The sequence below is a fragment of the Carassius gibelio genome, chromosome B4 (genome assembly GCF_023724105.1).
Source record: "Carassius gibelio isolate Cgi1373 ecotype wild population from Czech Republic chromosome B4, carGib1.2-hapl.c, whole genome shotgun sequence".
In the NCBI taxonomy this organism is placed as follows: Eukaryota; Metazoa; Chordata; class Actinopteri; order Cypriniformes; family Cyprinidae; genus Carassius; species Carassius gibelio.
This window is the reverse complement of record NC_068399.1, coordinates 24,123,469-24,148,788: the sequence shown is the minus strand read 5'-3', so window position 1 is coordinate 24,148,788 and position 25,320 is coordinate 24,123,469. Positions and strand designations below refer to the sequence as shown.

Below are 25,320 nucleotides of genomic sequence, written 5' to 3'. Positions count from 1 at the left end.
CATGTACTACTATATGCTTTTTTCATACACGGTACAAATTCGTTTATGTACAGGAAACTAAAATTCTTTTAAGTGGTGAAAATTCTAAAAGAAGGTTTTACCCAATTTAAGAACCAACAAAGTCCACCAGCAGATTTCTGTACCCATGTTTAGAATGTAACAACATGAAATCAGATTGAAAATGCGTCGATGTTCCCCTCGGATAAGCACTATTTCATATTTTCATGATAATTTCGACTTCCAAATTTTGTTTTCATGTGCAAAAAATGGCATCTGGACATTCTGTCTTTCACAATTTGTCATAATTTCTCAAACTCATTCTAGGTGGGTGATGTTATGATATAGATAAATCAGTTTGGTTTTGAAGCCTTATGATTTTGCTGATAATATCCAAAGTTTTATTTCATGCCTTAAAAAAAACAAAAACAATGACCTTGTAGGACCATGCTCAACCATTTGAGTTACAAAATCTTTTGAGAAAGGTTTTTGAGCATTTAAAAGAATAAAAATACCACTGATTTACACAAATTTCTCTCAGATTTCTGGAGCTACTAGATTTAATTGCAGCTACCTGCTATTCCTGCAGATCACAAGCAGTCGAACGCCATTTGAATGTGATGAACTCTGGGACAATTACTTGTATATTTTTTTTATCATTTTCACAAGGATTTAAGAAACGGGATAAACATACCTCTGCCTTACTAAATGATATTCTCTCTGAACTTCTGGAGAAGACTCGAATGTCATGAAAGTCTGAAAATCTTTAGGCCGAGCCAATTAAAAGCTAGGGGCTTGCAAATGAGAGGAATTTCAGAGTGGAATTTCCTTGAGGGCTGACCTTAAAGTGCAGAAATGCGAGTAAATATTAATGCCAACAGCTGGAATGCTCAATAAACAACTAATTGGCAATGCTGTCATGCTTGCGCTCCAAATATATTAACTGCTGCTCATCCCAGACCCCCAGCCTCAGGACGCTCAGCCTACACGAAGCGAATTTAGTGCAAATGTACATTCTGGAACACGTACAAACACAAACTCGCCTGTATACGGTCGACTCTCCTCTTTAAAGCTGCTCTCCAAGTCTATCAAGGTAAATACTGCAGTGACACTAAAGCGAGGTTGCTATGCAACAAGCGCTCATTCGATCTGGAAAGATCTGTTGTATTCACTCAGAATATGACTTCTTTGAGATACTATAGATTTTCCCAGGGTTTCACAAGGGGAAGGATTTTTCTTTCAGTGCTACCGTTTCTGTAGTTTATCAGCAGAGTACCACAGGGAAGGTACGGCCGAGATATTCTCTTTCTGACAGGCTAACTACGCATTAGAACTCCGAAAGTATCCCAGAATTCCCTTTGGCCATCTGAAGGCTCCGTGTTCTCTTGCAGACAGCCTTGAGAGAGCATGTATACATTTTTTAACCATGATGTGGTCTTGAATCAGTGAGGACTTGGAATGTATATGATATACAACCTCCTGATAGCGAGCGAGCCCTCCGTTGACAGCCGCGTCGATGACTCCGTTGAGACACATGGTCAGGGGGTTGATGTTCTGCATCTGTCCGCTTTGACACTGCGTGATCAACGTCCGCAGTTGCAGGTTCTTGTTCTCGATGACCTCGATAGCGTTCTCCAGAGGACTCACCTCCACCTGGGGCCAAAACAAAAAAACAGTTAAGTTCACCAGCAAGATGAAAACACTGGTTGAAAAAAAGCTTTCATTCAATATTTGGAGAACTTTAGAAGAGCAACGAATTTAGTCTGTAGGCCTGAAACATACATTCTAGCTTTTGTTATGATTGTTATTAACTTACTTGATTTTAATCCAAAAACTATTTTTTTTCAAATTGACACTGCCAATCAAAAGTTTAATATTATAATATTAAATATAATTTATATTTCCAGCAAGGATGCAATGAATTAAATTTTTTAAAAAGTCAAGACTCTCGCATTGTTTCAAAATATTTATATTTCAAATAAATGCTGTTCAGGAACCGATTCGTCAAAGAAAAAAAGACTCATTAGGCTTCCTACAAAAATTTTACAATTTTTTGAACTGAACTGAAGATTGAAGTGATGGCTGCTGAAAATTCGTAATAAATTAAATTTGACAAAATTATGAAAATTACTGTGTTTTTGCATTTTTAGCAAATAATTGCTGCATTGGTGAGAATGAGAGACTGTTTTTTAATCAGTCAATCAATAAATAAATAAACTTGCAGATACTTTGGAAAGGTAGTGTAATTAAGTCAATTATAGTACAATAACAGTCCTTGGTGTGAATATGATTATTTTGCTACACATGACGTTTCTCTTTAGTGGCCCACCAAATGGTGCCATCTGTTACCAATTAAGTTAAAAAGTGTGCATATTAATAAAAATATCAAACATTTTCAGTCTACTTCGAAAGATAACTCTATCAGTCCCATTAAGCATTAGTTTTTAACATTTAAGAAACCAAGCACTCACAATGCATTGTCTAAGCATTCACATACCAATCATACCAAAGGAAAAGTTTCATGGGAGGTCTACTCACCAGCTCTTTCCTCTCCACTTCGAACCAACGTGAGATGCCTGGGAGACTCTGAACAAGCGTTAATGTTGTTCTTTCTACCCACAGACTCTGAAATTCAAATGCAAATGCTCATTGACACACATCAGAGTTCAAACCGTCAGAGAAAGTCCAAGATATTCCATAAAGCAAAGCGCTTACAGCATATTCAATGAACGAGTGACTTTCCTCCTCCAGTTTGTATAATACATATCATTTAATCTACACTTTAAACAGCTCATTCTCGGCAACACAGTCCGCTTATCAAGCCACGCTGCTGCACATATTAAATTTCGCATTCATAAATTCATTTCCCATCCAGCACAGCCTGAGAATTAACCCGAGCTGGCGCAGGTATAACGGAGGAAGCGCTGGAAGAACTTCAGATGCTTGATTGTGATATTCAAAACCACCTCAGTCCAATATAATCGTATCATCTGGCTAGCGTCTCAGCCGAAGTTTACCTCTAAATGAGATTTTCAGACATTATTACTGGGCGGTAAGTGGACCGGGGTGGCGAGTACCCCCGGTGTCTCTGAAAATATAATATCTGGCAGGCTAAACAGTTTATTTCAAACACGGTAACCACCGGAGGTCGGAGGAAATCTAACCCCCGCGGTGGATCGAATCCATGCCGAGGCTGTGATTGTCTATGCTGGATATATTGAGTGAGAGGGGAAGGGAAATGATATTTGGAAGGAGCGCATCTCACAGCCCCTAAAACTTTAATTAGCCTCTCTGGACCAAGGCTGTGAATAATGCAGCATGTGAGAGAACACCTGAGCTCTACACACACACACACACACACACACACACACTGGAAGTGAAGGAATGAATACACAAGAGAGAAGAGGAAAAGTGAAACACAGGAGATGAGGGGAAAATGCCATCAAGAGAATGCAGAAGAAGAAAAATCCTGGAATAAAAAACTCACACATTATTTACTCACCTTCATTAATTTTTTCTACTGTCTAGAAAAAATTAGTGGTCAGTTTTGATCCATGCATTTAGAATGAACATGGTCAGAAGTCTTAAAGCTTCAAAATGGACGATAAAGGCAGTTCATAAGATTCGTGCACTAAATTATAAATCCTGAACAGGCAATATGACAGATTGGCAGACCAAATTTGTCACCAAATCATTCAATATTTTCAACCTTAGAAAGCTGTATTTATTTTGGGATAAAGCAACTGCTGATCATTGATCCAGTAAACAAAACACTGAATGAAAACTGCAGTATTCCGGTTCATTCCAGTACTGATTCAACAATACATATGCTGCAGTTAACAGCAAACCAGAGGTATCTTTATAACACAAACCTATCATATCATTTCAGAGGGATTGGAATATAGTCATATGAACAACTATCATGGTACTTTTATGGTGGTTTTGCATCTTATTTTGAAGCTTAGAAGCTCTAGTATCCATAACTTGATGTAAAACAGCAGCCAGCACATTCTTCAAAAGATCTCCTTTTGTGTTTCGCAGCAGAAAAACAGTCATACAGGTTTGGAATGATAAAAAAAAAGTAAATAAACGATGACAGAACTTCAATTTCTGAAACACTCTGGCCACTAGCTCACCTTAAATTCGTTTTCTTTGTCTTTGGTGCCCTTGTGAAATGGGCGGTCGTAGCGAAACCTCCAGATGTGGTTAACCTTATAGAAGCTCTTGATGTTGTCATGGACTCCGTCGCGCTGCAGGACGTCCTGGCTGTCTGGGATTGGTGTGACAGCATAGATCTGAAGATCTGCATGAAGGTTCGTTAAGGAACATGCGATGTGTGTCGCCCGAGCACAAATGCATTTGAATAACTACTTGAACAACTAAAAACAATGTTTACTTTATTAATATTAAATTAATAATTGTATTTAAATGTAAATATTTAATTATATTATATTATATTACTTTACAAAAGTGGGTTAATAACACATTTTGCTTTGGTTTCTCCTACTTGACTCTCAGTCCAAATGCAGACAGTACATTTGGAAATCATCCTCCGCAAATGTTTAAATAACCAACATCTTGTGCCTCACAGACGTGAGGTCTCATCAGCACATAAATATGAATCCAGCAGGGCAGCCATCCAGGAAGGCCAATGATTAATCGCCGGCTTGGATAACAAAACGCTGTGCTCATGTAGTTTGACCGGCCCTGTCTGCTCTAATTGTGCTGAAGAGGACGTCACATATTCAGCGAGCGCCTGGCCTCCAGGTACATGTCTCATCAATTGAACAAACGCTCTCCTGCGACCCCCAGTCTCCACGTCTGATATGCGTTCTGAGAGGGAGAGGAATGATTTCACCCACATGGGTGTGTATTTAAAGCGGGCAGCTCTGGCCTTGTGCTTGTTCTGAAAAACCGTGTTGCAGCAAGGCCTTCACACATCTCACAAGGCTTCACACATCGCACTCTGACACTGTGGAAACATACAGAAAACCTGTTTTGTGCATAAAAAAGTGGCCCCTGAGACATTACGCCAAGTTTTTACGTTTAAAATTATAAAACTGTTATCAGCAACGTGATATTGAGAACTATTACAAAATTAATCTTCATGGAAACTCATTTAGATAAGGTAGGGTGTCAGATTTACATTCAACAAATGAAACTCAAACCCCAGAATTTTGATATAAATGCTTAAATTAGCAAAAAGACTTTATACTAATAGGGGTTAGTTCAAATTTGTAACTCATAGTATGAGAAATAGTTAAGGTGACACATGCATATTTGTAAATCAGTTAGTTAGAGCAAACTGACATGAGTTTAAAGGGTTAGAACAATAACTACACATTGCAAGAGAACAGCTCTTTAAAAAAAAATAAAGTGTAAGTATAAGACTCTCTGGTGTCCAAGTGTGTGTGTGTTTGGAAAAGAGAAGAGCTGTCTGGAGGATACATTGGGCTTCGGCCTGGTAGATGGTCTGGTCAGGCTGGTTGACGTGTTGCATTGCGATGGCATGAGGGAACTCATTGAGCATGCGCTGCTGGAACGCCTCCAGACGCTCGTAGTCATGACCACGGCACACAAACTCCTTATTCTGTACAACACACACACGTTCTGGTTAATACTGACACCAAGTGGACTCCAGAGATACTGACAGTGCCATCTGATCTGCTGCAGGATGTCAGGATGACACATACCCGTAGAAAGAAAGGGAACTTCTTGCCGTAGAAGCCCACTCGGAAGAACTCTGGCTCTAGACGCTGTTGGTCCATTATTTTATCATAATACGAAGCTTCCATCATCTGTCATTTGCAGTCATATAATAGGCAGGAAATACAGTTAATACAGTTTTTCATGCAAAATTTTTTGCATGTGAAATGATGAACAATGCAGCCAATTAGGGGATGATATGTACTGTAAATGTAGGTAATCTTATGTTAATGAGACTCTGTTTTCCATGTGTTTCTGTTAATAACTGGCTCCATGCAAACAGCTGTGTTTTAACTCACCCTCATTTTGCTAAGGTTTCTGTAGTCGTAGTAGGATTCGTACTGGTCTGCTAACTCTCTACACAGGATGATGCCGTTCTCCCAACACTGAAGGGGTAGAGAGGTTTTTACATTCACATGCAGTTTCATAACTCACCACTAGGAGCCACTAGAACACCATCAATACTGAGAACCAAGGACACAGTCAAATATGCAAGATTTGGGTGATTTGCAAGATGGTATAAGGACATTTTGTGTTGACCTTAATTCAATATCTCGTCAAAAATAAAATAAATGAATACAATTAAATAAAAAATAAATTGTATAAATTTCAGATTATATTATCTCAGCAATCTTAACATTTAAAAAGAACTGCTACTTATTTTGTTTTAACAAGTGCAATTAAAAATATACATTAATATAAATAATTAGCAAAATATAAACTGCTTTTTATGATCTAAAATCTTGGAAATAATAAATTAAATTAAATACATTTTACATATATTACTTATTTTCTTTGGCAATCTTGAAATTTAAAAACTCCTACATAATTTGTTTTAATGACTGAAATAAAAAATATAAATTATTCTAAATAAAAATGTAGTATATTTTGTAACTACATGTTTAGTTTGTACTGTGATAATAATACATATCATGATGTGATGTTTTTTGTATGCACTTTTGCTTTCAACTGCAATATTTCATATCATCTTTAAAAAGTCCATGACATCTGTCAAATATCCACATTTTGTTCTTATGCACATTGATTATAATGAGGAAGCGGTTCAGTCCTATTGCTTCCACAACAGACTGCTCCAGCCATGATGAGAGCAGACAACAAATGCACTGATTTTTATTCTCATCAAGTGATCAGGGGTTTGAGTTTACTGATTATGTAAATGCTATTTAGTTCTGAAGGACAGCTACTCGAAATACAATCACACACTGATAATGAAATAGCGGGCTGAGAGGAGCCACGTGATGAGAAACGAAAGAAACGTGACACAAGAAAACACAGACCTTTCCGCGGTCAAAGTTCTGGATGATGGTGAGGTGCAGATACTCCTTCCTCTGCCACTCGCTCTGCATCGGGTAACTCAGAAACTCCCGCAAGGGTCTCTCGGACCATTCCAGCAGCTCGTCGTACAGCAGAAGTGTATATGAGGCCTCTGCACACATAAACAACTCATCAAAATATATCTGTTCAAAACGATCCATCTTCAAACTACTTCACGTCATGCTTGAGTACCGGTGTAATTCTGCGCTTTCAGATGCAGGTCATACAGCTTGTGAATGTAGCGGATGTACATTTCCTCTTTATTCAGCTCTGTTTTGTAGAAGTTCTGTGGAACAGAGACAAAGAGAGGTGGAGTGTGGATATGAAGTGCTTCAAGTGCTTTTCAGGACTGATTTTCACTGTCGCTCTGGTTCCCTCTAAATGAATTCATATGGATAAACCAATCCATATGAAATTTCTTCATAATCCAGCCCTCAGCGGTGCTTCCACCATGAATTAAAGTGTCTAAATCACTTCCTGTCTTAACACTCTAGTCTCAAACTAAGCACCAGAACGACACCATTCACAATGATTTAATCTATACAAATAATGCCACTAACGATTATACTTTAACATACCAGCAGACTGACTGTACAGCCGATCTTTTTTCCATCCACTTCCCCCAACTTCATACAGTCTCTGTAAAACACAAAGAGTGGCATTTTGTCACTATGAGCCAAAAAGTGACTAAGGCAGAAATTAAGAACAATGAAAATGTGTATGTACTTAATGCATTTCAATTTTAGATTAGATCAAAGTAAACTGAAACTGATATTTTTAAATGTGTATTTTCATTTTTTTTTCACCACTAAAAAAAAGTGAGATTAATAAGTAGCGTCATAACAGTATTTGTGTTACTAATTTTAAATGCAGAAATACTACAATATGTGGCATTGGTAAGTAAATATATTAAAAGCAATGATAAGCTTTTTTATACCCAGCAACGTTCAAAGGTTTAGGGTCAGCAATTTTTTTATGTTTTTGAAAGATGTCTTTTAGGCTCAGCAAAATTGATTTTTTTTTATTATCCATTATAGTCTAATATTTTTAATGTGGTATTTATTTGTATTATTTTCAGTTTCATTTCTGATTACCGTACTTCTTTTTTATTTTATTATTTTTTTAAATATTATAATTGTTAATATATATACACACACACACACACACACACACACACACACACACACACACACTGAGGGTCAAAAATCTGCAATAATTAAGATTTTTTTATATTTAGGAAATAAGACTTCTGCTCAACATGGCTGCATTTAAATGTTCAGTTTAATCTATCCTTGATGAATAAAAGTATTATTTTCTTAAAAAAAAAAAAAAACATTGAACAGAAGTTTTTCAAATACAAAACTGATAAATGCTGGATTTTGTATCTTGTGTTTGTATTGTGTCCAGCTGTGTATATTTTACCTGTAATCCAGCAGTCGCTCCATCAGCCGTGTGACCGTGGCTATGAGGGATATCCCGCTCTCTCTCCACGTCTCTCTCTCGATCTTCTTCAACAGACTGACAAGACAAAACAAGCACAGCAGAGGAGGAGTCATACAGCTGTCCGTCATGTGACCCATCCTGCCCTGCACACACACACACACACACAGCTGTCCAGCAGGACAGTGATCAGCGATCATCTTACCTAGGATACGGACCGAACAGAGGAATTCTAGTCCAGAGCAGCATAAACAAAACAAATTCATATTAATAGATTAAATGAAAACAACAGCCACTCAAACTCAGTTAGTCCGGTTAGTACAATAAAAGAAGGCAGAAAAATGAAGAGAGATGCACAAGTTAATGAATAAAATCACCTGCCACACCAAAAGCCTCAAATCAATAAAAGAATCATTAACTGAAATTAACATTTATATATCTTGCTGTATATATACACACACACAAACACAGCTTCAAGAAGTAAAAAAAAAAAACAAAGCTTGAAATTCAACTTGTATAGAGAATATATAGAGAAATATAAAGCCACATACAGATTTAAGAGCTGTGAAAAAATAATGATTTTCAGTTTTCTTTGTAAATAAAAATATTTGTAAATATCAGGGTATCCATAAAAGTGACCCTTCAATAACAAAAACATACGAATGCATTTATTATAGACTGGAAGATTGCATTTTTTTTTTTTAAAGCACCAAACTTGGGTGTCCTTTTTAATACTTCTACCTTAATCCACATTCAAATCTGACCTTTAAAAAAATGTTAGAAATGTGCAGAAATTGAAATTCAGATTTTATTTCACAGCACTGCCAGACACAGACACAGTCACACAATCCCAGACTGACCCACAGATGTGTGAGATCTGACCTGCTACTACTTACCGTCTCATTGCTTTATGCTAATCTACCCACCGCTCTGTAAACCAAAGTCAGCCCACTAAAGACTCGCTGTATGTGTCTCTCACTCACATGCTGTTGAAGAGCTCTCGGTACGTTTCGTCTCCTTTGCCCTCTGACATCAGGCTGTCCAGCTTGTCGATGAGTTTCGCCTCCACCTGTTACAAATAATGAAAATATGACAAATATGGCATGATGCAGTAGTCGGATAACTGCACGTCCCATTAGTGAGCAGAAGGGGGCGCTGTGTGACCTGTTTGAAGTTGCCGCTCCGGCGCTGCTCCCAGTCCATCATGTCGTGAAAGATGGGGATCATCACGTTCCTCAGGTCCGGCTGAGGCACCAGCGTCACCTCCAGGAACGGGCCGATCATTGCTGGGATGAAGTTCAGCTTGTGCTCTCCTGCACGACCAGATGGAAACGTTCATCTCTCGTGGAAATTAGATCAGAGATGAAAGATGCTTTTTGATATTGGGTGATGTCTTACCTAAATTCTGCCACATGCTAAAGATCTCACATCCCATCATGACACGCATGTCTCCGTACCTGAACACAAAAAAAGCAAAATACGGTTCAAATACTTCCTCTTATGCCAGCTGTTCAAAATATGATGGAGACATTTGTGGACTGATGAACTGAAGAATGTGAACACTCAACATATCCGAGATAGAAATTCTTCTTCTTCTTCTTATCAATGTTGAAAAAATGTTTTTTTTTTTCTTTTCAATATTCTATTCATCAAAGAATCCCATATCCACAAAAAATATGAAGCAGTTTTCAGACACTGAACTGGATGCTTCAAATATTTTCAACTGATTATAATCAGAAATGTTTCTTGGGCAGCAAATCAGCATATTAGAATGATTTCTGAAGGATCGTGTGACACTGAAGACCTGAGTAATGAAGCTGAAAATTCAGTTTTGCATCATAGGAATAAATTATATTTTTAAATATATTCTAATCGAAAACAGTCATTTTAAACTGTAATAATATTTCACAATATTATTGTTGTTAATATATTTTGTTGTTAAAAAAATGCAGCCTTGCTGAGCAAGACTTCTTTCCAAAATATAGAAAAAAATCTTAATTATTTAGAACTTTTGATCATCAGTGTACATATAAATTATTAATAAATAAACAAATAAATACACAGAAAAACTAAAACAACACTGATATTAGCTTTGAATCACAGGAATATATATATATATATATATATATTAGGGGTGTAACGATACGCGTATTCGTATTGAACCGTTCGGTACGACGCTTTCGGTTCGGTACGCGGTACGCATTATGTATACCGAACGGTTCGTTGGAGTAATTAATTATATTTGAAAAAAAAAAAAAAAGAGAGAGAAAGAAATATAATGATATGCGTTCAACAAGGTAGCCCAATAACCCAAACAACGTAACAGGCAACGCCCCTGACACTCCCGAAGAAGAAAAAAACACCATCTTATATGTTTATGTTAGGCTACTCAGCAGGCGCTCGCTCACTCAGTACACGCTGAAGGCTCGTTGCAAAATAGCCAATGCGTTTAACAGACTAGAAATGAGAAGATCCTCCAATAACCAACAGGTCTGGTGTTTGGGTGCACTTTGGATTCCCTTTAAGCTATAATGGTGATGGCAAGAGAGTGGTGGATAAAAAAACAACGGTATGTCGCATCTGCAACATGACAGGGTACACCAGCGGGATTACAAAAAAAAAAAAAAAAAAAACAGCGGGAATATCTGGGATATATGCGTCAGTACTATCTGGGAAAAGACGAAAAAAAGGAGAAACATGCACGCAGCAAACTATCCCTGCAGCATTTAGAAACTATAGCTTACAGGGAATCCAACCCAAACACCAGACCTGTTGGTTATTTTAGGATCTTATATTTCTGGTCTGTTAAATGCATTAGACATTTTGCAACGAGCCTTCAGCGCGTGCTGAGTGAGCGAGCGCCTTAGGGGCCGTTCACATATCGTGCCTAAAAACGCATGGAAAACGCTAAGCGCGTCTTTCTCCTCCTTTCCAAAGCGCTTGGGCAGAAGCGCTCATGAGGCGTCTGTCTTTGCTAAGCAACAATGACGTGCTCTCTCCATGAGACGCGGAAATTTCAGCGAAGGATAAATGGATTTGCAGCTCTAAAAATCGCTTGCAGTAGCTCTGCTACTGAATTTATTTCAAAATTGCAATCCATATACAACTATGATCAGCTGTTCCTTCATCTTGGCTGAGCTCTCAACGTTGTTACGGGAAAGGATGAAGCTGATTGGTTGGTTCTTGTCACATGACCCGCGGTGCGCTTGCGGCATTCTGAAAAGTTGAGATGTTTTTACATTTTGCTGTATCTAAAACGTATCGAACCGAACCGAACCGTGACATCAGTGTATCGTATCGAACCGAACCGTGAATTTTGTGAACCGTTACACCCCTAATATATATATATATATATTGAAAATTGTTTTTTAAATTGTAATAATATTTCAAAATAAATATATATATATATGCAGCCTTGGTGAGTACAAGACTTTGTAGCTAAATATAAAAAATCTTAATTATTACAGATTACTGGACCCTCAGTTTATATAAATAAAATAAATAAATAAAAAATACAAATGAAAACTGAAAACTACACTGAAAAAAAAATCTATAAAATAAATTGTATATATATATATATATATATATATATATATATATATATCTATCTCAACAATTATAGTATATAAAAAATGTTACAAACAGACACTACATTAAACATTCTGGACTACAATAGTCTTATCATTTCAGATTTACCAACTCTGACATATACTGCTTTTGGCTTATTATACAGTAAGAAAGTTTGAATTCAGAGGGCTTGCAGGACTCACTTTTCCAGTATTTTCTTCCTCTTTGATGCAGAGAAGGTCTCGAGCTGAAGGCAGGGCTGGTTGATGAATATAACAGACAGGCAGAAGTAGGAATCCCACACCTTCATGGAAACAGAGAGTTTAGAGACAGTGCCACAGGGAAAACAACAACACTACACAAGCAGACTGAGAACAAACCTTATAGTCAAAATTGTCATTGAGGAAGTTTTTCCTTAAAGCATCTGACAGGTAGAGCACCGTGGTGATGATGATGCTGTAAATCAAACATTTCAGATCACAATTCATACTCCGAAAACCACATCACGTAAAACTGCAGCCGAATAAAGTCTCTAACTTGTTAGTGACGAGCCGCATGACCGCCCAGTCTTTGGGGAACATCTCTGGTCTTATCAGGATGCGAAACACAGTGAAGGTATGCAGGAGAAAGTCCTGAGAGAGACAGAGAAGAAGAGAGGATGTTTGACATGTTTCTCAGTGTGTGTAATGAACTGATGTCAGTAAGATAAAGAGGGTCTCACCCGCAGCTCGTCTTTACTGGTGAAGCTCTGCAGGAGCTGCTGGTAGTGTCTGTCCTTCATATGCCTCAACAGAGCCAAGAGACACGACACAAACTCACCCTGAAACACACACATTCAACACACCATACTCTTGAGAAGGAAAAAAAAAAACCTTGAGGTATTTCTGCAGCAGAATCAAATCCACTGTGTAATGTGATTGTGAAAAAGTCTAGAAATAAAATTCATAAATAATGGATAAAACTTAAATAATTTTGACTGACTTGAACACTTTCTACTAAACATGCTCTGTATAACTTCAAGACATCATATTTAATACATTAAATTAATATTTAATAGCATTTTGAAAATGCTTTGAAAAAAAAAGCATAAATAATGTGTAAAAATGTAATAATTTTGACTAATTTCAACCCTTTCATCTAAACATGCCATGTTAATATTTAAATCAAAAATAGTAATATTATTATTACCTTTACTATATTGCTTCACAATATTTTTCAAAAGTTCAAAAGCATAGCATATTCTTTTTTTACATTTTAAAATATCTTTATTTCACATTTGATCAATTTAATGTTTCCATGCTAAATAAAAGAATCTCTTCAACAAAAACAAAAAAATATATAGAATACAAATAAATAAATAATAATATTTACTGACAAGTTTTGAACATAAGTGTAGATACAAATAAATATAAATAATGAGTATACACACACACACACATTTATTTCTTCAAAATATTTGTAATATTCAGCATATATTTTCCCAAAGTCCCACAAAAACATCACAAAGTCAGCAGATTTCATATAGCTCTAGCTATACATTGCCAATGTAACACCTGCCTCCACAAGAAAAAAAAAAAGACATCACAGATTATTTCATTCCCATACTGAACCGCCCCATAAAACCCTTGATAAATCCCAGTCTGTGTTGACTACGGATGAATAAATTGGAGATGAAATGAGTTCTGACGAGGTTTGCATTCACAAAACCTTCGGGCGCTGGGGAACGCATCACATCTAGCAGGAACGCTGGCAGAATTCACCTGCTGCTTGTGTGGAGAGACTTTGATGTGTAAAGCGCTTTGACTGCTGGGCTGTAATTACCTGCCCTCAAGGCCCGTATCTGATGCTTTCTCGCATGTTTCACTTTTTTAAATTCACTCTCGCCAATTCTCTATAAAGCTTGCTTTCTTATTTGGTTTTCTTACCGTGACATCTTGAACTTGAGGCCGTAGCGTAGGCCCTGCTGGTTGTGGCCGGTTAGCGATTTCCAATATGGTCCGCAGTAAGACACCCAAAACACTCTCCACGATCAGATCCACCTCTTCAGATACAGCTGGCTCCTGCACACACACACACACACACACACACAGAGAGACACACATATATGTTTAACCTTGCAAGAGGTCAGCGTGATGTTATGCACACTGTTTGACAGGGTGCTAATGGTAAAAAGGGTGAGACAGCCATGAAAGGTTCAGCTGTCATTTCAGTTTATGCAAGTGCAGGAAGAAACCAGTGCCTCTGATGCACATCGGTCCTTCTCTGTTCGTGAGACCCGCCATTTCACTTCAAGGTCAGAGAGGATGTCTACATTTGGAGCAGCCTCAGCATTTTCAAAACAAGTTTCCTGTGGTCTTCTTCAAAGCAGAAGTCAAGACGGATAGGGGATGTGCAGAAACACTAATTCAACAAAGCTTCTTGGTTGCATGACTGATAAGTAGGTCTTTAGGGAACCTTGCATAATTATGCAGATTTAGGGCCACGTTTTGACAAACGTGTTTCATAATCTTTGGAATGGCAGATATTTGACAAATAAATAAGCTAAATACTCTTTTACAGCACAAAACTTTCTTAACAAATGGAGACCTATGGATTATGCATAAAGGAAAGATTGCTGAAAGCAGGAGATTTAAAGTCTGATGGGCTTGTAATGTTGTGTTGAAGGCAAAGGATTTGAATAAAAGCAGTGCATTTTTTAAACTTTTATTATGCTACGAGTGTGCTATAATCCTCTCCTTTAACTGCCTTTAAATATATGACTAACTACAATCTAGCATATTAAAACATACAAATATTGAAATACTTAATGCTCCCAACCTGGCAACCACACACACTCTCTCAATGTAACAGAAAAGGCGCTGATGAGCTGAAAATGACAGCAAACATGTAAGTTGGAGTTTAGCCATCTCTTTTAAGACTGGCTCTGTTTGCTTAGACTAAGTCTGCTTGTTATCCTAGTTGTGTGAGGGTTATCGTACCGTGTCGTCTTTCTTGAGGAGAGACAGCATGCAGGTGAGTATTTGAGCGCACATGACGAGATCTCGCTGCTCCTGCATGTGAGCCTGGAGCAAACGCAGCACCACCGGGAGCAGGATACATCTGGAGTCTGATAAAAACACACACAAAAACTGAGCAGACTGCCTCTAACCACCTCCATCCTCATCCTCAGTGAGCATCTGTTTACCAGGGTTTGTGTAGAGCTGGCTCTCTACGGTTTGGGCGATGCAGTGCAGTTTGACGGCCTCCAGGGGGCAGTCGGCTTGGGACACTGTGGGGAGGCTGCCCAAGGTCTCCCGTACAAACGTAGCCACTTCCCTGACCGTAAAGAGCTTCAACAACTCCCCATACACAGACGGGAACGACTGCAGAAACAATCCCTGTGGAGTCAGGAGACAAACAATCAAGTCAAGAAACAATCTGGTTCACACTGATTACATGGGAAAATAAACAAAATAAGCAAAAAAATTAATAAATCAGCAATTTTATTGCACACTACATAATGAAACTACATAGCGAGAAATTTTTTTATGAAATGAAACAATGGTGACAATAATGTGCAGAATACAAACAAAAAATAATTAATAAAATAAATATAACTTTTGTTACATCTGTCGAATAAACTCTTAAGTAATGTCAGAAATGTTAATAAAATTATATAAAATACAATTGTAAAATACAATTAGAATACAAAAAATATATATTTTTTCATTGTTTTTTATAAAAGTAAAAAAAAAAAAATATATATATATATATATATATATATATATATATATATATATATATATATATATATATATATATATATATATATATATATATATATATATATATATATATATATATATATATATATATATATATATATATATATATAGTCTATTTGTGATATTTGATAAGTAGTGATTTTTCCCAAGGGTTGAATCAAACTAAAATGTGATTCTTTGTTTTTCTCACTTCCCTATTATTTCAAGTCTTCCCTAGAGCTTCTTGTAATCTTGTTGCGCCATCATCATCTCACTTTTGTTTATTTTACTTCTTTCTTTTCATCCTTATCATTCATGTTCATTTACAATGTTTCCCTCTCTCATTAAACCCAAAGCAATTTTTTCTTTGGAAGTATTCGTCTTTCTCTTTCTAATGGGGCACATGGGCACTTCCGAGACTCTTTGTAGAAGACGATGGGCACCCGAGCGACGGAGAATAGAAGACGCTCTCGCATTCAACTCAGAGAAGTCAGAAAGATTTGCGGGAGACTTCAAACGCTTTGCCTGAATTTAAGGGAGTGCACTGAGAACTGCCCTTGTACGTCATTCTCTCCATAAAACATGAATGATCCATCTCTCAAGGGCAAAATGTCTGTCAAAATTAAGGGCATTTCTCTGGCAAATAAATGCTTAATAGAGTCAGATTCGCCTCGGCAGACGTCCCATGGTTTCAGAAAATCAGAATAATGCTCCATAAGGTAAATCCATCTTTAATTTACATACTGTTTCTATAAGTTTATATAATAAACTTTCACCCACAAGAGATGGTGATCATTCCATGTGTCAACTACACAATATGAGGAGTTTTCCAACATAAACAGATCTGTGTGTCTCACCTGTGTCTGTGTGATGGGCCGTGAGCCCTTGTTCTCCTGCGAGAGGAAGAAGCGGAGGGACATGAAAAGCTCGTGCATACAGCAGCGAAACTCCTCCTCGTTCTGTCCGCCCGTGGCCAGAGCAAACAGCCGTCGCGACTGGATAATATACTTAAAAATATACTCCGTCGCCTAGGAAACCAACAGAATAGCAGATCTGAGCACAGAAAGCAACATGAAAGCGGCCTAATTAAGAATGCATGGGCTGTGTGAACCAATGCGATGTGGAAGTCATAACGGCCCGCAGCGAACCATTCCTAAGAAACTGAATATTCAGTACATTACAAATCTAAATTATGTTTGTATTCGTGGGTTGTAGAAAATCAGAAGACGGCGGGCAGTGATGACAGACTCTAAATGTTAATGTGAAGGGCAGAATGTGCAAAAATGATTTGAGAGAGCGAGAATATTGCGTCTCACCTTCAGCACCTGCTGGATGTGTTCCTGACGATCCGCTTCAATAATACGATCCACGTACCACTTCAGCACCTTGATCAGATCCCTGCCAGAGACACAAACACACAGGAAACCGAACATCCACATTATGTTTGTTTAGCAGAATTGATAGTATTTATAAGAAGTATTCATAATGGAAATCAATTTGACATGTCTGATCTGCATTAAAAAAGTATTTGTAGAGTGCTGATCCCATAATTTAGCAGTGACGTGACATACAGCCAAGTATGGTGACCCATACTCCGAATTTGTGCTCTGCATTTAACCCATCCAAAGTGCACACACACACAGCAGTGAACACACACACACCGTGAACACACACCTGGAGCAGTGGGCAGCCATTTATGCCATTAGCAGTTGGGGGTTCAGTGCCTTGCTCAAGGGCACCTCAGTCGTGGTTTTGCCGGCCCGAGACTTGAACCCACAACCTTAGGGTTAGGAGTCAAACTCTCTAACCACTAAGCCACGACTGTTTGTTCGGAGCTCACAATTTAGTAAATAAATAAATAAATACTGATGACTGAATATTGGCAAATCAATATTCCCCCTCAAAAGAAATCTGTTTCTTCTGATTCTAAGCCTTTGAGCTCTGCCGTAAGTTACAAAGTCTGAGTTCCCTCGGAAGGGAACATCTCAGGTTATACATGCAACCATGGTTCCCTGAGAAGGGAACGAGACACTGCATCCTCCGGTTCCCTTGCAATGCTTCGGACCCAAGCTTCAGACGATGAAGCGGATCTCCCAGTGCTCTTTTATACTGTGATCGTGCCAATGTTATTGTCGTGTTTAGATTCAGACACCGCTGAAAGCTTTCCCCAAAGTGACCTCTAGAGGACGCAGTGTGTCTTTCCTTCTCAGGAAACCATGGTTACGTACTTAAACTGAGACGTTTTTACGGATACGAGAGAGAACGTGATTGTAAACAGATATAGAGTGCAATGTAGCATGCAAAAAATCTGGATTCAAACTTGCATTGTCCGTAGTAGCACCAAAGCCCAATGTAACCACTAAGCCATGTGTCTATCAATTAACGATCAAGTTTTTTGTGTCTTCTTCCCAAAACATTAACATTCTAATCGAGCATGTCTTTATTCTGAATTTCAAATAATCAATTGATTAAAAAATAGATCTAAAATTCAATTTTAAGTGAAGCAGTGATACTGCAGGAAAATAAGAGAGACTTCTTAATCACAGTGTATCGAAAAAGCTTTTTATGTGTATTGCAACACATAAAAAGAAGCATTGCAAAAGCATCATATGATGGGATCCCTGGCATTTCGACTGTGATTTCCTCGCACTGTAGTGAGAAGTTGAAGGAAAGTGACGTCCATCGCATCGGAGCGAGTGAAGTACGAGAGGAAAGTTCTTGAGCTTATCTTCCAGCGCTCTGCAAGCATGCGTTTAAATGGTTTTTACGAGACTAAAAATCACAACAAAAGGAGAACTGAAAGTCAGAACGGAAGAGACTGTAAATGAAAAAAGCATGACGCAATATATTTGCACCAGTGAGCAAGAATAACTAGAAATAAAAAGATGTGTCTAAACACCCCATGAAACTGGACTGTTGTGGTTTTCAATCCGCGTCTACTAGATTTGATTCTAGACTATATGATAAAATTAATTTCTGCAAATAAACTGTACAGGCTTTCACATTTTTCAAGTAATCTTCTGTTTGATTCTGTCCAGTATTTAATGTAATTGGTTGCATAACATGCACATTGAACAACTGTGTAGGCTGTAATGGTGGCTGATCTCTGACCCAGATGAATGAACATGCAAAATGAAGAGCTATTCGAGTGAGGAATCGGTGCTCTGAGAGAGCTGCGATCAAACGTCCAGGACAAAAACTAACTATACAGTGACCCAACAAAGTATTTGGGCACATAAACCACATTCAATGCATAAAATATCAGTCATTATATAACAAAACCTCAACCCAAGAGGCATTTACTTAAATGAAAGCCAGCACAAGCACACTTCACGAGTACTCATTTACACCTCTACGTTTCCACTTCAAATCAATGGACCAATTCCAGGTATGCTGAGAGTTAAACACTTCTGATTTTTAATGTACCTGTATGACAGGGCTCCTGCAAAGTGGCTTTCAATGTAGGTGTCCATGACTGGTTTAAAATGCTGAAACTTGCTGTCCTGGAGCAAGTTTATAATATGCACCTGAATGACGAAAATGCACACACACACAGTAAGCAACATGCAATTTCATTAATCTCTATTGTGCAAAAAAAATAAAAATAAATTGGGTCTGTGCTTACCAGACTATCAAACACTTTGAGTGCATATTTTTGTGAACTCTCGTCCAAAATGCCAAAAAGCGTGTCCAGTGTATCTTGTAAAAACTGATTCGAGATATTTGAATTTATTAGTAAACATGCACCAATTAGGGGAAACATCACTGTGATTGACAGGTTCATTAACCAACAGCAAGGCTGTGAAGGGCAGCTGACCTTTACTATTTCTGAGCCATCGATCTCTTTGAGTTTAGACAGGCTGTCGTTGATTTTCTCTGGATGGGCTCTCCACTTCAGTAAGTCCAGCATGTCACCTACAGGAAACAGCCAATAAGCAATCAGTGTATCAATCTTCATGCCAATTCTGTGTTCTGTGATGCATCATGCCAAGAAAACTGCCAGCTAGGGACATTTTGTCCCATCATATCCTGTACAAAGAGACACACACATTACCGTTCTGAGTGAGTTTGGTAGAACAGAGGAATGATGTGATCCATAGGGATTCCTTAGTGCCTTTCATAGTTTGGTTGTTGCCGGGCAGATTTGATTTCGCGAAGGGCAGTTTGAGGTAGCGAGCACAGTCTTGCAGGTTAGCGTTCTCCTCACACTGGGAAACATGCATGAAAAAGATCCCCTATTTATCCTATTTAATAATTAACACATTATAACACAACCAAACCAACAAATATATATATGAATTCTTGCAAAAAGAATAGCAAAAAGAAATATTGATATATGATTTTTTTGTTTATATTTATTAAATTATAAACCTACACATATTTATACATGTATAAACTTACAGACCAATATATCCGTATATGTACAGTATGTAGCATATGGTATATCATTTAATTATCAAAAAAGCAAAATTCATATAAATAATCCATTTAAAATAATAATGATATTTTAAATACATTAATTATCAGAAATGTATACGAAAATTCTTATTTTACTATTTAGAAGTGTTATTTCTTGTGAAATATTACAATTACTACGCAATATAATCTAAAAATAATTAATAATATAAAAAATGACTTTTTATTAATATTTAAAATTTACTTACATTTTTATAAGTTAAGGTAACACCAACAATATGCTACATAATGTATATATATATATAAATATATAGGTCGATATGTTTATATATGTATACATATGTGTAGGTTTTTTATTTACTTATGAATATAATCAAAAAGATATCATATCAATATCATATTGTCATGTTTTATATTATTATTATTATGTTTAGATTATATTATGTAGTAATTTTAATATTTTACAAGAATGCCCACAGCTAAATAGTAAAATCAGAATTATAATTTATTTATTTCAAATATTATTATTTAATGTTTAGATTTATAATTATTTGAAACTAATGTATTAATGAATTTTGCTAAAAAAAAATTTTTTTTCATAATGGGATACTAAATTTACTTAGATTAAATCATATATAGACATACACTATATTTACGTATACACTTCCCCTAGGGGAATTTTTTATATATATATATATATATATATATATATATAACTATTTATTTTTTTATATATATATAACTATTTATTTATTTCAAGGAAAGCTTTAACATTTTGCAGAACTTCATGTTCAACAGAAAGCACAAAGTCATATGGGATTGTAACGAAGGTAAGTACAATAATGACAGATTAGTTTTATTTTTGGCTGAACTATTGCTTTAAATAGCCTCATGCAATCGCTCCACATTCTGTCAGCAGTTCTGTTGCCTCTAGCAGAAATGCAAACAGCTGACTTATTTCTTTTTTTTTTATCATGTATCTTGCTCAAACGTACTGTAAAAGGTCAGCAGAACTGCTGTCGTACATGACCAGTGACACAGCTCAGTGCATTATTACAGGATTCAGTGATCTCTAGTGTTACGTCGAGACTTGTGTGTAAACGCTGGAGCAAACCAGTCTATTTCAGCAAGCGTAAATAGGCCACTAGAAGCTCACAGCATCATACTGGGCCTGTTTATGGGCTAAGCCTTCCTGAGGCTACACACATTGCTTCATATACACAAATAACAGTCATTTTTTAGGCTGTGCATGGTTAGATCTAAATGAGACATACTTTAAGACTGGTTTTAAATTGCAATTTTACAAATAAACGTCTACATGGACACGACTAAACTGCAAAAAATGGGTCATATTTAAATCATCAGCAAAATATTTTTTAATGAACTGGAGTGTGAGGGGTGACAGTACAACATGACACAAATAACAGCAGTTCTCTGTGTCTGTGCATGCATGTTTGTGACCTCTTTTGAGCCTGTTAAATCCACAAACTACTTCCACGGTCTGCAATTACCAGAGCAAGCGTGCTGTTAAATTGGGTGTGCCGCAGGGATGTGTTTTCCGACGCGGCTATTTAACTCGTACACTTTTTAATGAGAAGACACTTTTTGAATTCAGGGCTTTTCCAGGCAGAAAAGGAGCATGCCGAATTAAGTAAGTGTCAGTCGGGACAATTTGTCATTTGACATACAGTTGCTCTTAAATTGCATTTGTTGCAGAAAAGCAACAACGAGACATTTTGACAGCTGTACCTTGTGAACGATGAGCTCATGGGTGCCGTCGGGCAGAGTCCGCCCGTCTTCCTGCATCAGAGGAACGAATGAGAAGCCGAACAGCTTCTTTTCCCCCTTGTCTTTTGCTGGAGAACACAAACACTGTATTTTACAAGCCAAATCCATTTAAAACTCTGTATCAAGAAAATACAGTTTTTATGCTGGAATTAAACATTGACATTTGATCTGGAGCTTTAGGCCACTACATGTCTGACACTTCTTGACAATGTCAGGAAAAATAAGCACAGCCATACAGAAAAATATTTTGTGTTTTGGATGCTGATGTTGATGAGCAATACATTTATGGTAAACCAGTTATCAAAATGTAATGTTTAAATTAACAATTCATAAACCTTAATGACTACATTATCTAGTCTTGTCGTAATTCTGAGGTAGATAAAGTGGATAATGTACAATATTTGAAAAAATATTCATATCCAAATCGCATTTAAAATCATGTTTACACTTTTTAAATAATGATTTATTACCTTTTTACATTTATTTGTTATGTAACTGTCTTCGCTATCTTGCTTAAAGCCAAACTTTTGGATTTCTTTTTCTCTTTGAGTCATGCCACTTACAGAGGCATAAGTGTCTTTACAGGAAAAAAAAAACACAAAAACTAATGTCTCACACAATCAAAAGTCAACTACTGAATGATATATATGAAATAGGCCGCACATGGCCAGTGACACCATTGTTTCATTTCATTTGCACAAAACCAAAGCCGCATCGACCAATCATTTGGCTCCAACATCGTTATTCTGAATAAAAACCTTGATTCTCAACCCTACTTCAGCAGCAAAACTAGCATAAACCAATTTGGACCGGCACAAAAATTCATAGAAGTGGACAATAGATCAATGAATGGTGTCCTTCAGATGATTGGAGGTGCTTCGGTGTAAAGGAAGTCAAATACAGCACTGAATTAAGCACACATGTTTAACTGGAAATCATTTGCATAAAAAAGACCCCAAAATACCCCTTGGTGATCTCCACTTCTGGATTACTTCTTGCCTATATTAAGTGCCCATTAGTGATGCTCTGACTCACACGGCTCACTGCTACATCTCCTCCACTCTCCAACACTCATTTGTAATTCAGCCAATTTAACTTCCTCTCTCCAGCTCTGCATCTATTAAGTGTGGGAAATACTGTCTTGCCTCAGTCTTAAGTGAATATGAAATGCATCCTAAAGTGAGGTTTTCTCATCAGTGGCGTCTGACTTACTGGAACAGTGGCGGAACTCGAAGCGGACATGAGAGCCCCGGAACATGTCGACTGGGATGGGCAGCTTGATTAGCTCCGCCCACCGCGGGCTGTTATTGTGATAAAGCACGAAGGTATGATACTCATCTCCGCCCGGCTCGCCCGAGCCCACGGCCACAAACCCCTGCAGAGAGACAAAGCCGACACAGACTGAGTGTGAGAGGATACGGAAAACCACAAACCTCTCACCGATCCACCTCGATGGCTGTTTGTCAGACATGACTGAAAACTCTGCATGCCAGATTTAGATGAGCTGCTTGACACGGAGGAAGTGATCTTTAATGCCGTTTCATATTACCTTAGCATTGCACTTTTAGTTCTGGTATCTTAGATTGTTTGTACTCTTAAGAAAGCAAAGGGGAACAGGAGACATACCTTGAGGATCTGTCCATCGGCGTCTAGCGCGTAGACGGTGACCTCTACGTTCCTCGCCACGCTCTTCCCTCCCTTCTCGAACTCGCCCTTCTCCAGCGTTATGTAGAGATCATTTCTCATCTCACCTTCAAGAGAGCAACATGTTATTTACTTATTTATTTTTTAATTTAAGAAAAAATGTTAAATCAGACAAATCAAACACACGGACGCACTGAAACAAACACATTTTGCCCAGTTTAACTATTTAGCTTCTACTCTAGAGTAACTACGGGTTAAATGCTTTGATCAGTGTCTCAGTGACCAGCATGGTTTTTCAATGTTAAAATGAAACCATAAGACCCAATATGAATGCCTTCACACAGGCGGTGAAAAATATCAAAACGTTTTACTATGTACATTGATTCCTATGCTGTTTGCTCAGCAGAAAAACCCACAGACCAATAAAACTCAAGCTTTTTCTCATATTTCTGGGAGACAAATTGATTCAGGAATGAAAAGGCACTTCAAATCAACTGAGAAGAAATGCAAAAACACATCTCTCCTCAACAAGCTGCGTAATTAGAAATGTAATACTATACACTTCAGGTGTAGCTCCATGAGCTGATGATAGTTATCACAATTATGACAGAGGAGCACAAACACAAAGTTCATCTCTCCCAGAGGTCCTCAGCAGGTGCATACTGTGACAGATGGATAAGGCCCCTAACAAATGCACACATTATCTATCACACAGGAAGTGTATTTACATGCTCACACCTTGCCTTTTTTCATGGTCCACCCATGCATCGACACCCTAACCTCAACAGCTCGGCATGCACAACTTCACACAGATGCAAATGCAAATGTTACAGCAAAAAGTAGGTAATGAACTTTCATGTCGAGGAAACATGCACAGGTCTATTTTCTGACACTAAAAATATATGTAGATGCATGCACAGTTGCATGCATTGTCCCATGCAGCATGGTTTTAAAATGCACTGTGAGCTGCAGGTCAAGTTTTTAAAGCATGCAAACGAAGGGGACAAAGAACTCGTAGCACCGAGCAGAGGAAGCGGGGTTCCTGTACGTGTGTGTAATGCATTTTAGTGTCTGCAGTCCTATTTCAAGACCCAAATTCAAACCAGTAGTCATGCCAACTAATGGCCAAATAACAGTAACTGTAGCAACAATCAGAAAAAAACCTAAGTGAGTTTCCTGGAAGATGGAAACTGGGCTATATGTGAACACACTGAGAAAGAAGAGAAGATCAGCCTACAGCAAAGAACTAATAATAAATCGAGCAGCCATAAGGCAGGGTTACTGCCAGCAACAGCTCATTCATCCAGGAGGCTTGTGCAACCAAAACATCTGGGGCAGTAATGGAAAGATGGAAGGAGAAAATAGTTTCAGACGCACGCAGACTGCCTGAAGAATGCCGCACACAAAAATGGTGAGAGCTTCCCGCACTTGCTCTAAGTTAGAGTCTGGTTGGCTTTGTGGATTCTATGGGAGTCAAGGTATACTGAAATTTATCAGTCTGATGGGGAAGAAGATCAAAGTAGAGTGAGGCTAAATTATACAGCATCAAAATAAACTCTATTAAATTAAAACTCTATATAAATATCCAACTCATTTTCTTGAGCATGCTTGGATATTACCAAATATAATACATTTAAATCACAACTTATACACACATTTCCCCATAATTTTGTTAGTTTGGAGA

At 37.6% G+C, this 25,320-nt stretch overlaps 1 protein-coding gene across 4 annotated transcripts in view; it reads right to left on the bottom strand.

The window, feature by feature from the left end:
- Positions 1-25,320, bottom strand: part of LOC127956417 (dedicator of cytokinesis protein 4) — an 85,112-nt gene that overhangs the window by 15,023 nt on the left and 44,769 nt on the right. For 3 of the 4 annotated variants that reach the window (XM_052554291.1, XM_052554294.1, XM_052554295.1), the window contains exons 14-43: positions 23,619-23,743; positions 23,205-23,367; positions 21,954-22,060; positions 19,843-19,996; positions 19,606-19,703; positions 19,414-19,497; positions 19,215-19,315; positions 17,105-17,186; positions 16,646-16,816; positions 15,230-15,422; positions 15,024-15,151; positions 13,971-14,105; positions 12,767-12,865; positions 12,583-12,677; positions 12,426-12,501; positions 12,249-12,349; positions 9,877-9,935; positions 9,643-9,791; positions 9,462-9,547; positions 8,684-8,710; positions 8,461-8,556; positions 7,617-7,677; positions 7,231-7,324; positions 7,002-7,150; positions 6,003-6,089; positions 5,691-5,795; positions 5,446-5,587; positions 4,134-4,300; positions 2,536-2,622; positions 1,474-1,650 (exon numbers count right to left, since the gene is read on the bottom strand). In XM_052554291.1, the coding sequence (XP_052410251.1) occupies positions 1,474-1,650; positions 2,536-2,622; positions 4,134-4,300; positions 5,446-5,587; positions 5,691-5,795; positions 6,003-6,089; positions 7,002-7,150; positions 7,231-7,324; positions 7,617-7,677; positions 8,461-8,556; positions 8,684-8,710; positions 9,462-9,547; positions 9,643-9,791; positions 9,877-9,935; positions 12,249-12,349; positions 12,426-12,501; positions 12,583-12,677; positions 12,767-12,865; positions 13,971-14,105; positions 15,024-15,151; positions 15,230-15,422; positions 16,646-16,816; positions 17,105-17,186; positions 19,215-19,315; positions 19,414-19,497; positions 19,606-19,703; positions 19,843-19,996; positions 21,954-22,060; positions 23,205-23,367; positions 23,619-23,743 (3,398 nt within the window). The remainder of the gene's footprint in view (positions 1-1,473; positions 1,651-2,535; positions 2,623-4,133; positions 4,301-5,445; positions 5,588-5,690; positions 5,796-6,002; positions 6,090-7,001; positions 7,151-7,230; positions 7,325-7,616; positions 7,678-8,460; positions 8,557-8,683; positions 8,711-9,461; positions 9,548-9,642; positions 9,792-9,876; positions 9,936-12,248; positions 12,350-12,425; positions 12,502-12,582; positions 12,678-12,766; positions 12,866-13,970; positions 14,106-15,023; positions 15,152-15,229; positions 15,423-16,645; positions 16,817-17,104; positions 17,187-19,214; positions 19,316-19,413; positions 19,498-19,605; positions 19,704-19,842; positions 19,997-21,953; positions 22,061-23,204; positions 23,368-23,618; positions 23,744-25,320) is intronic. The other variant, XM_052554292.1, reaches the window with a different exon arrangement.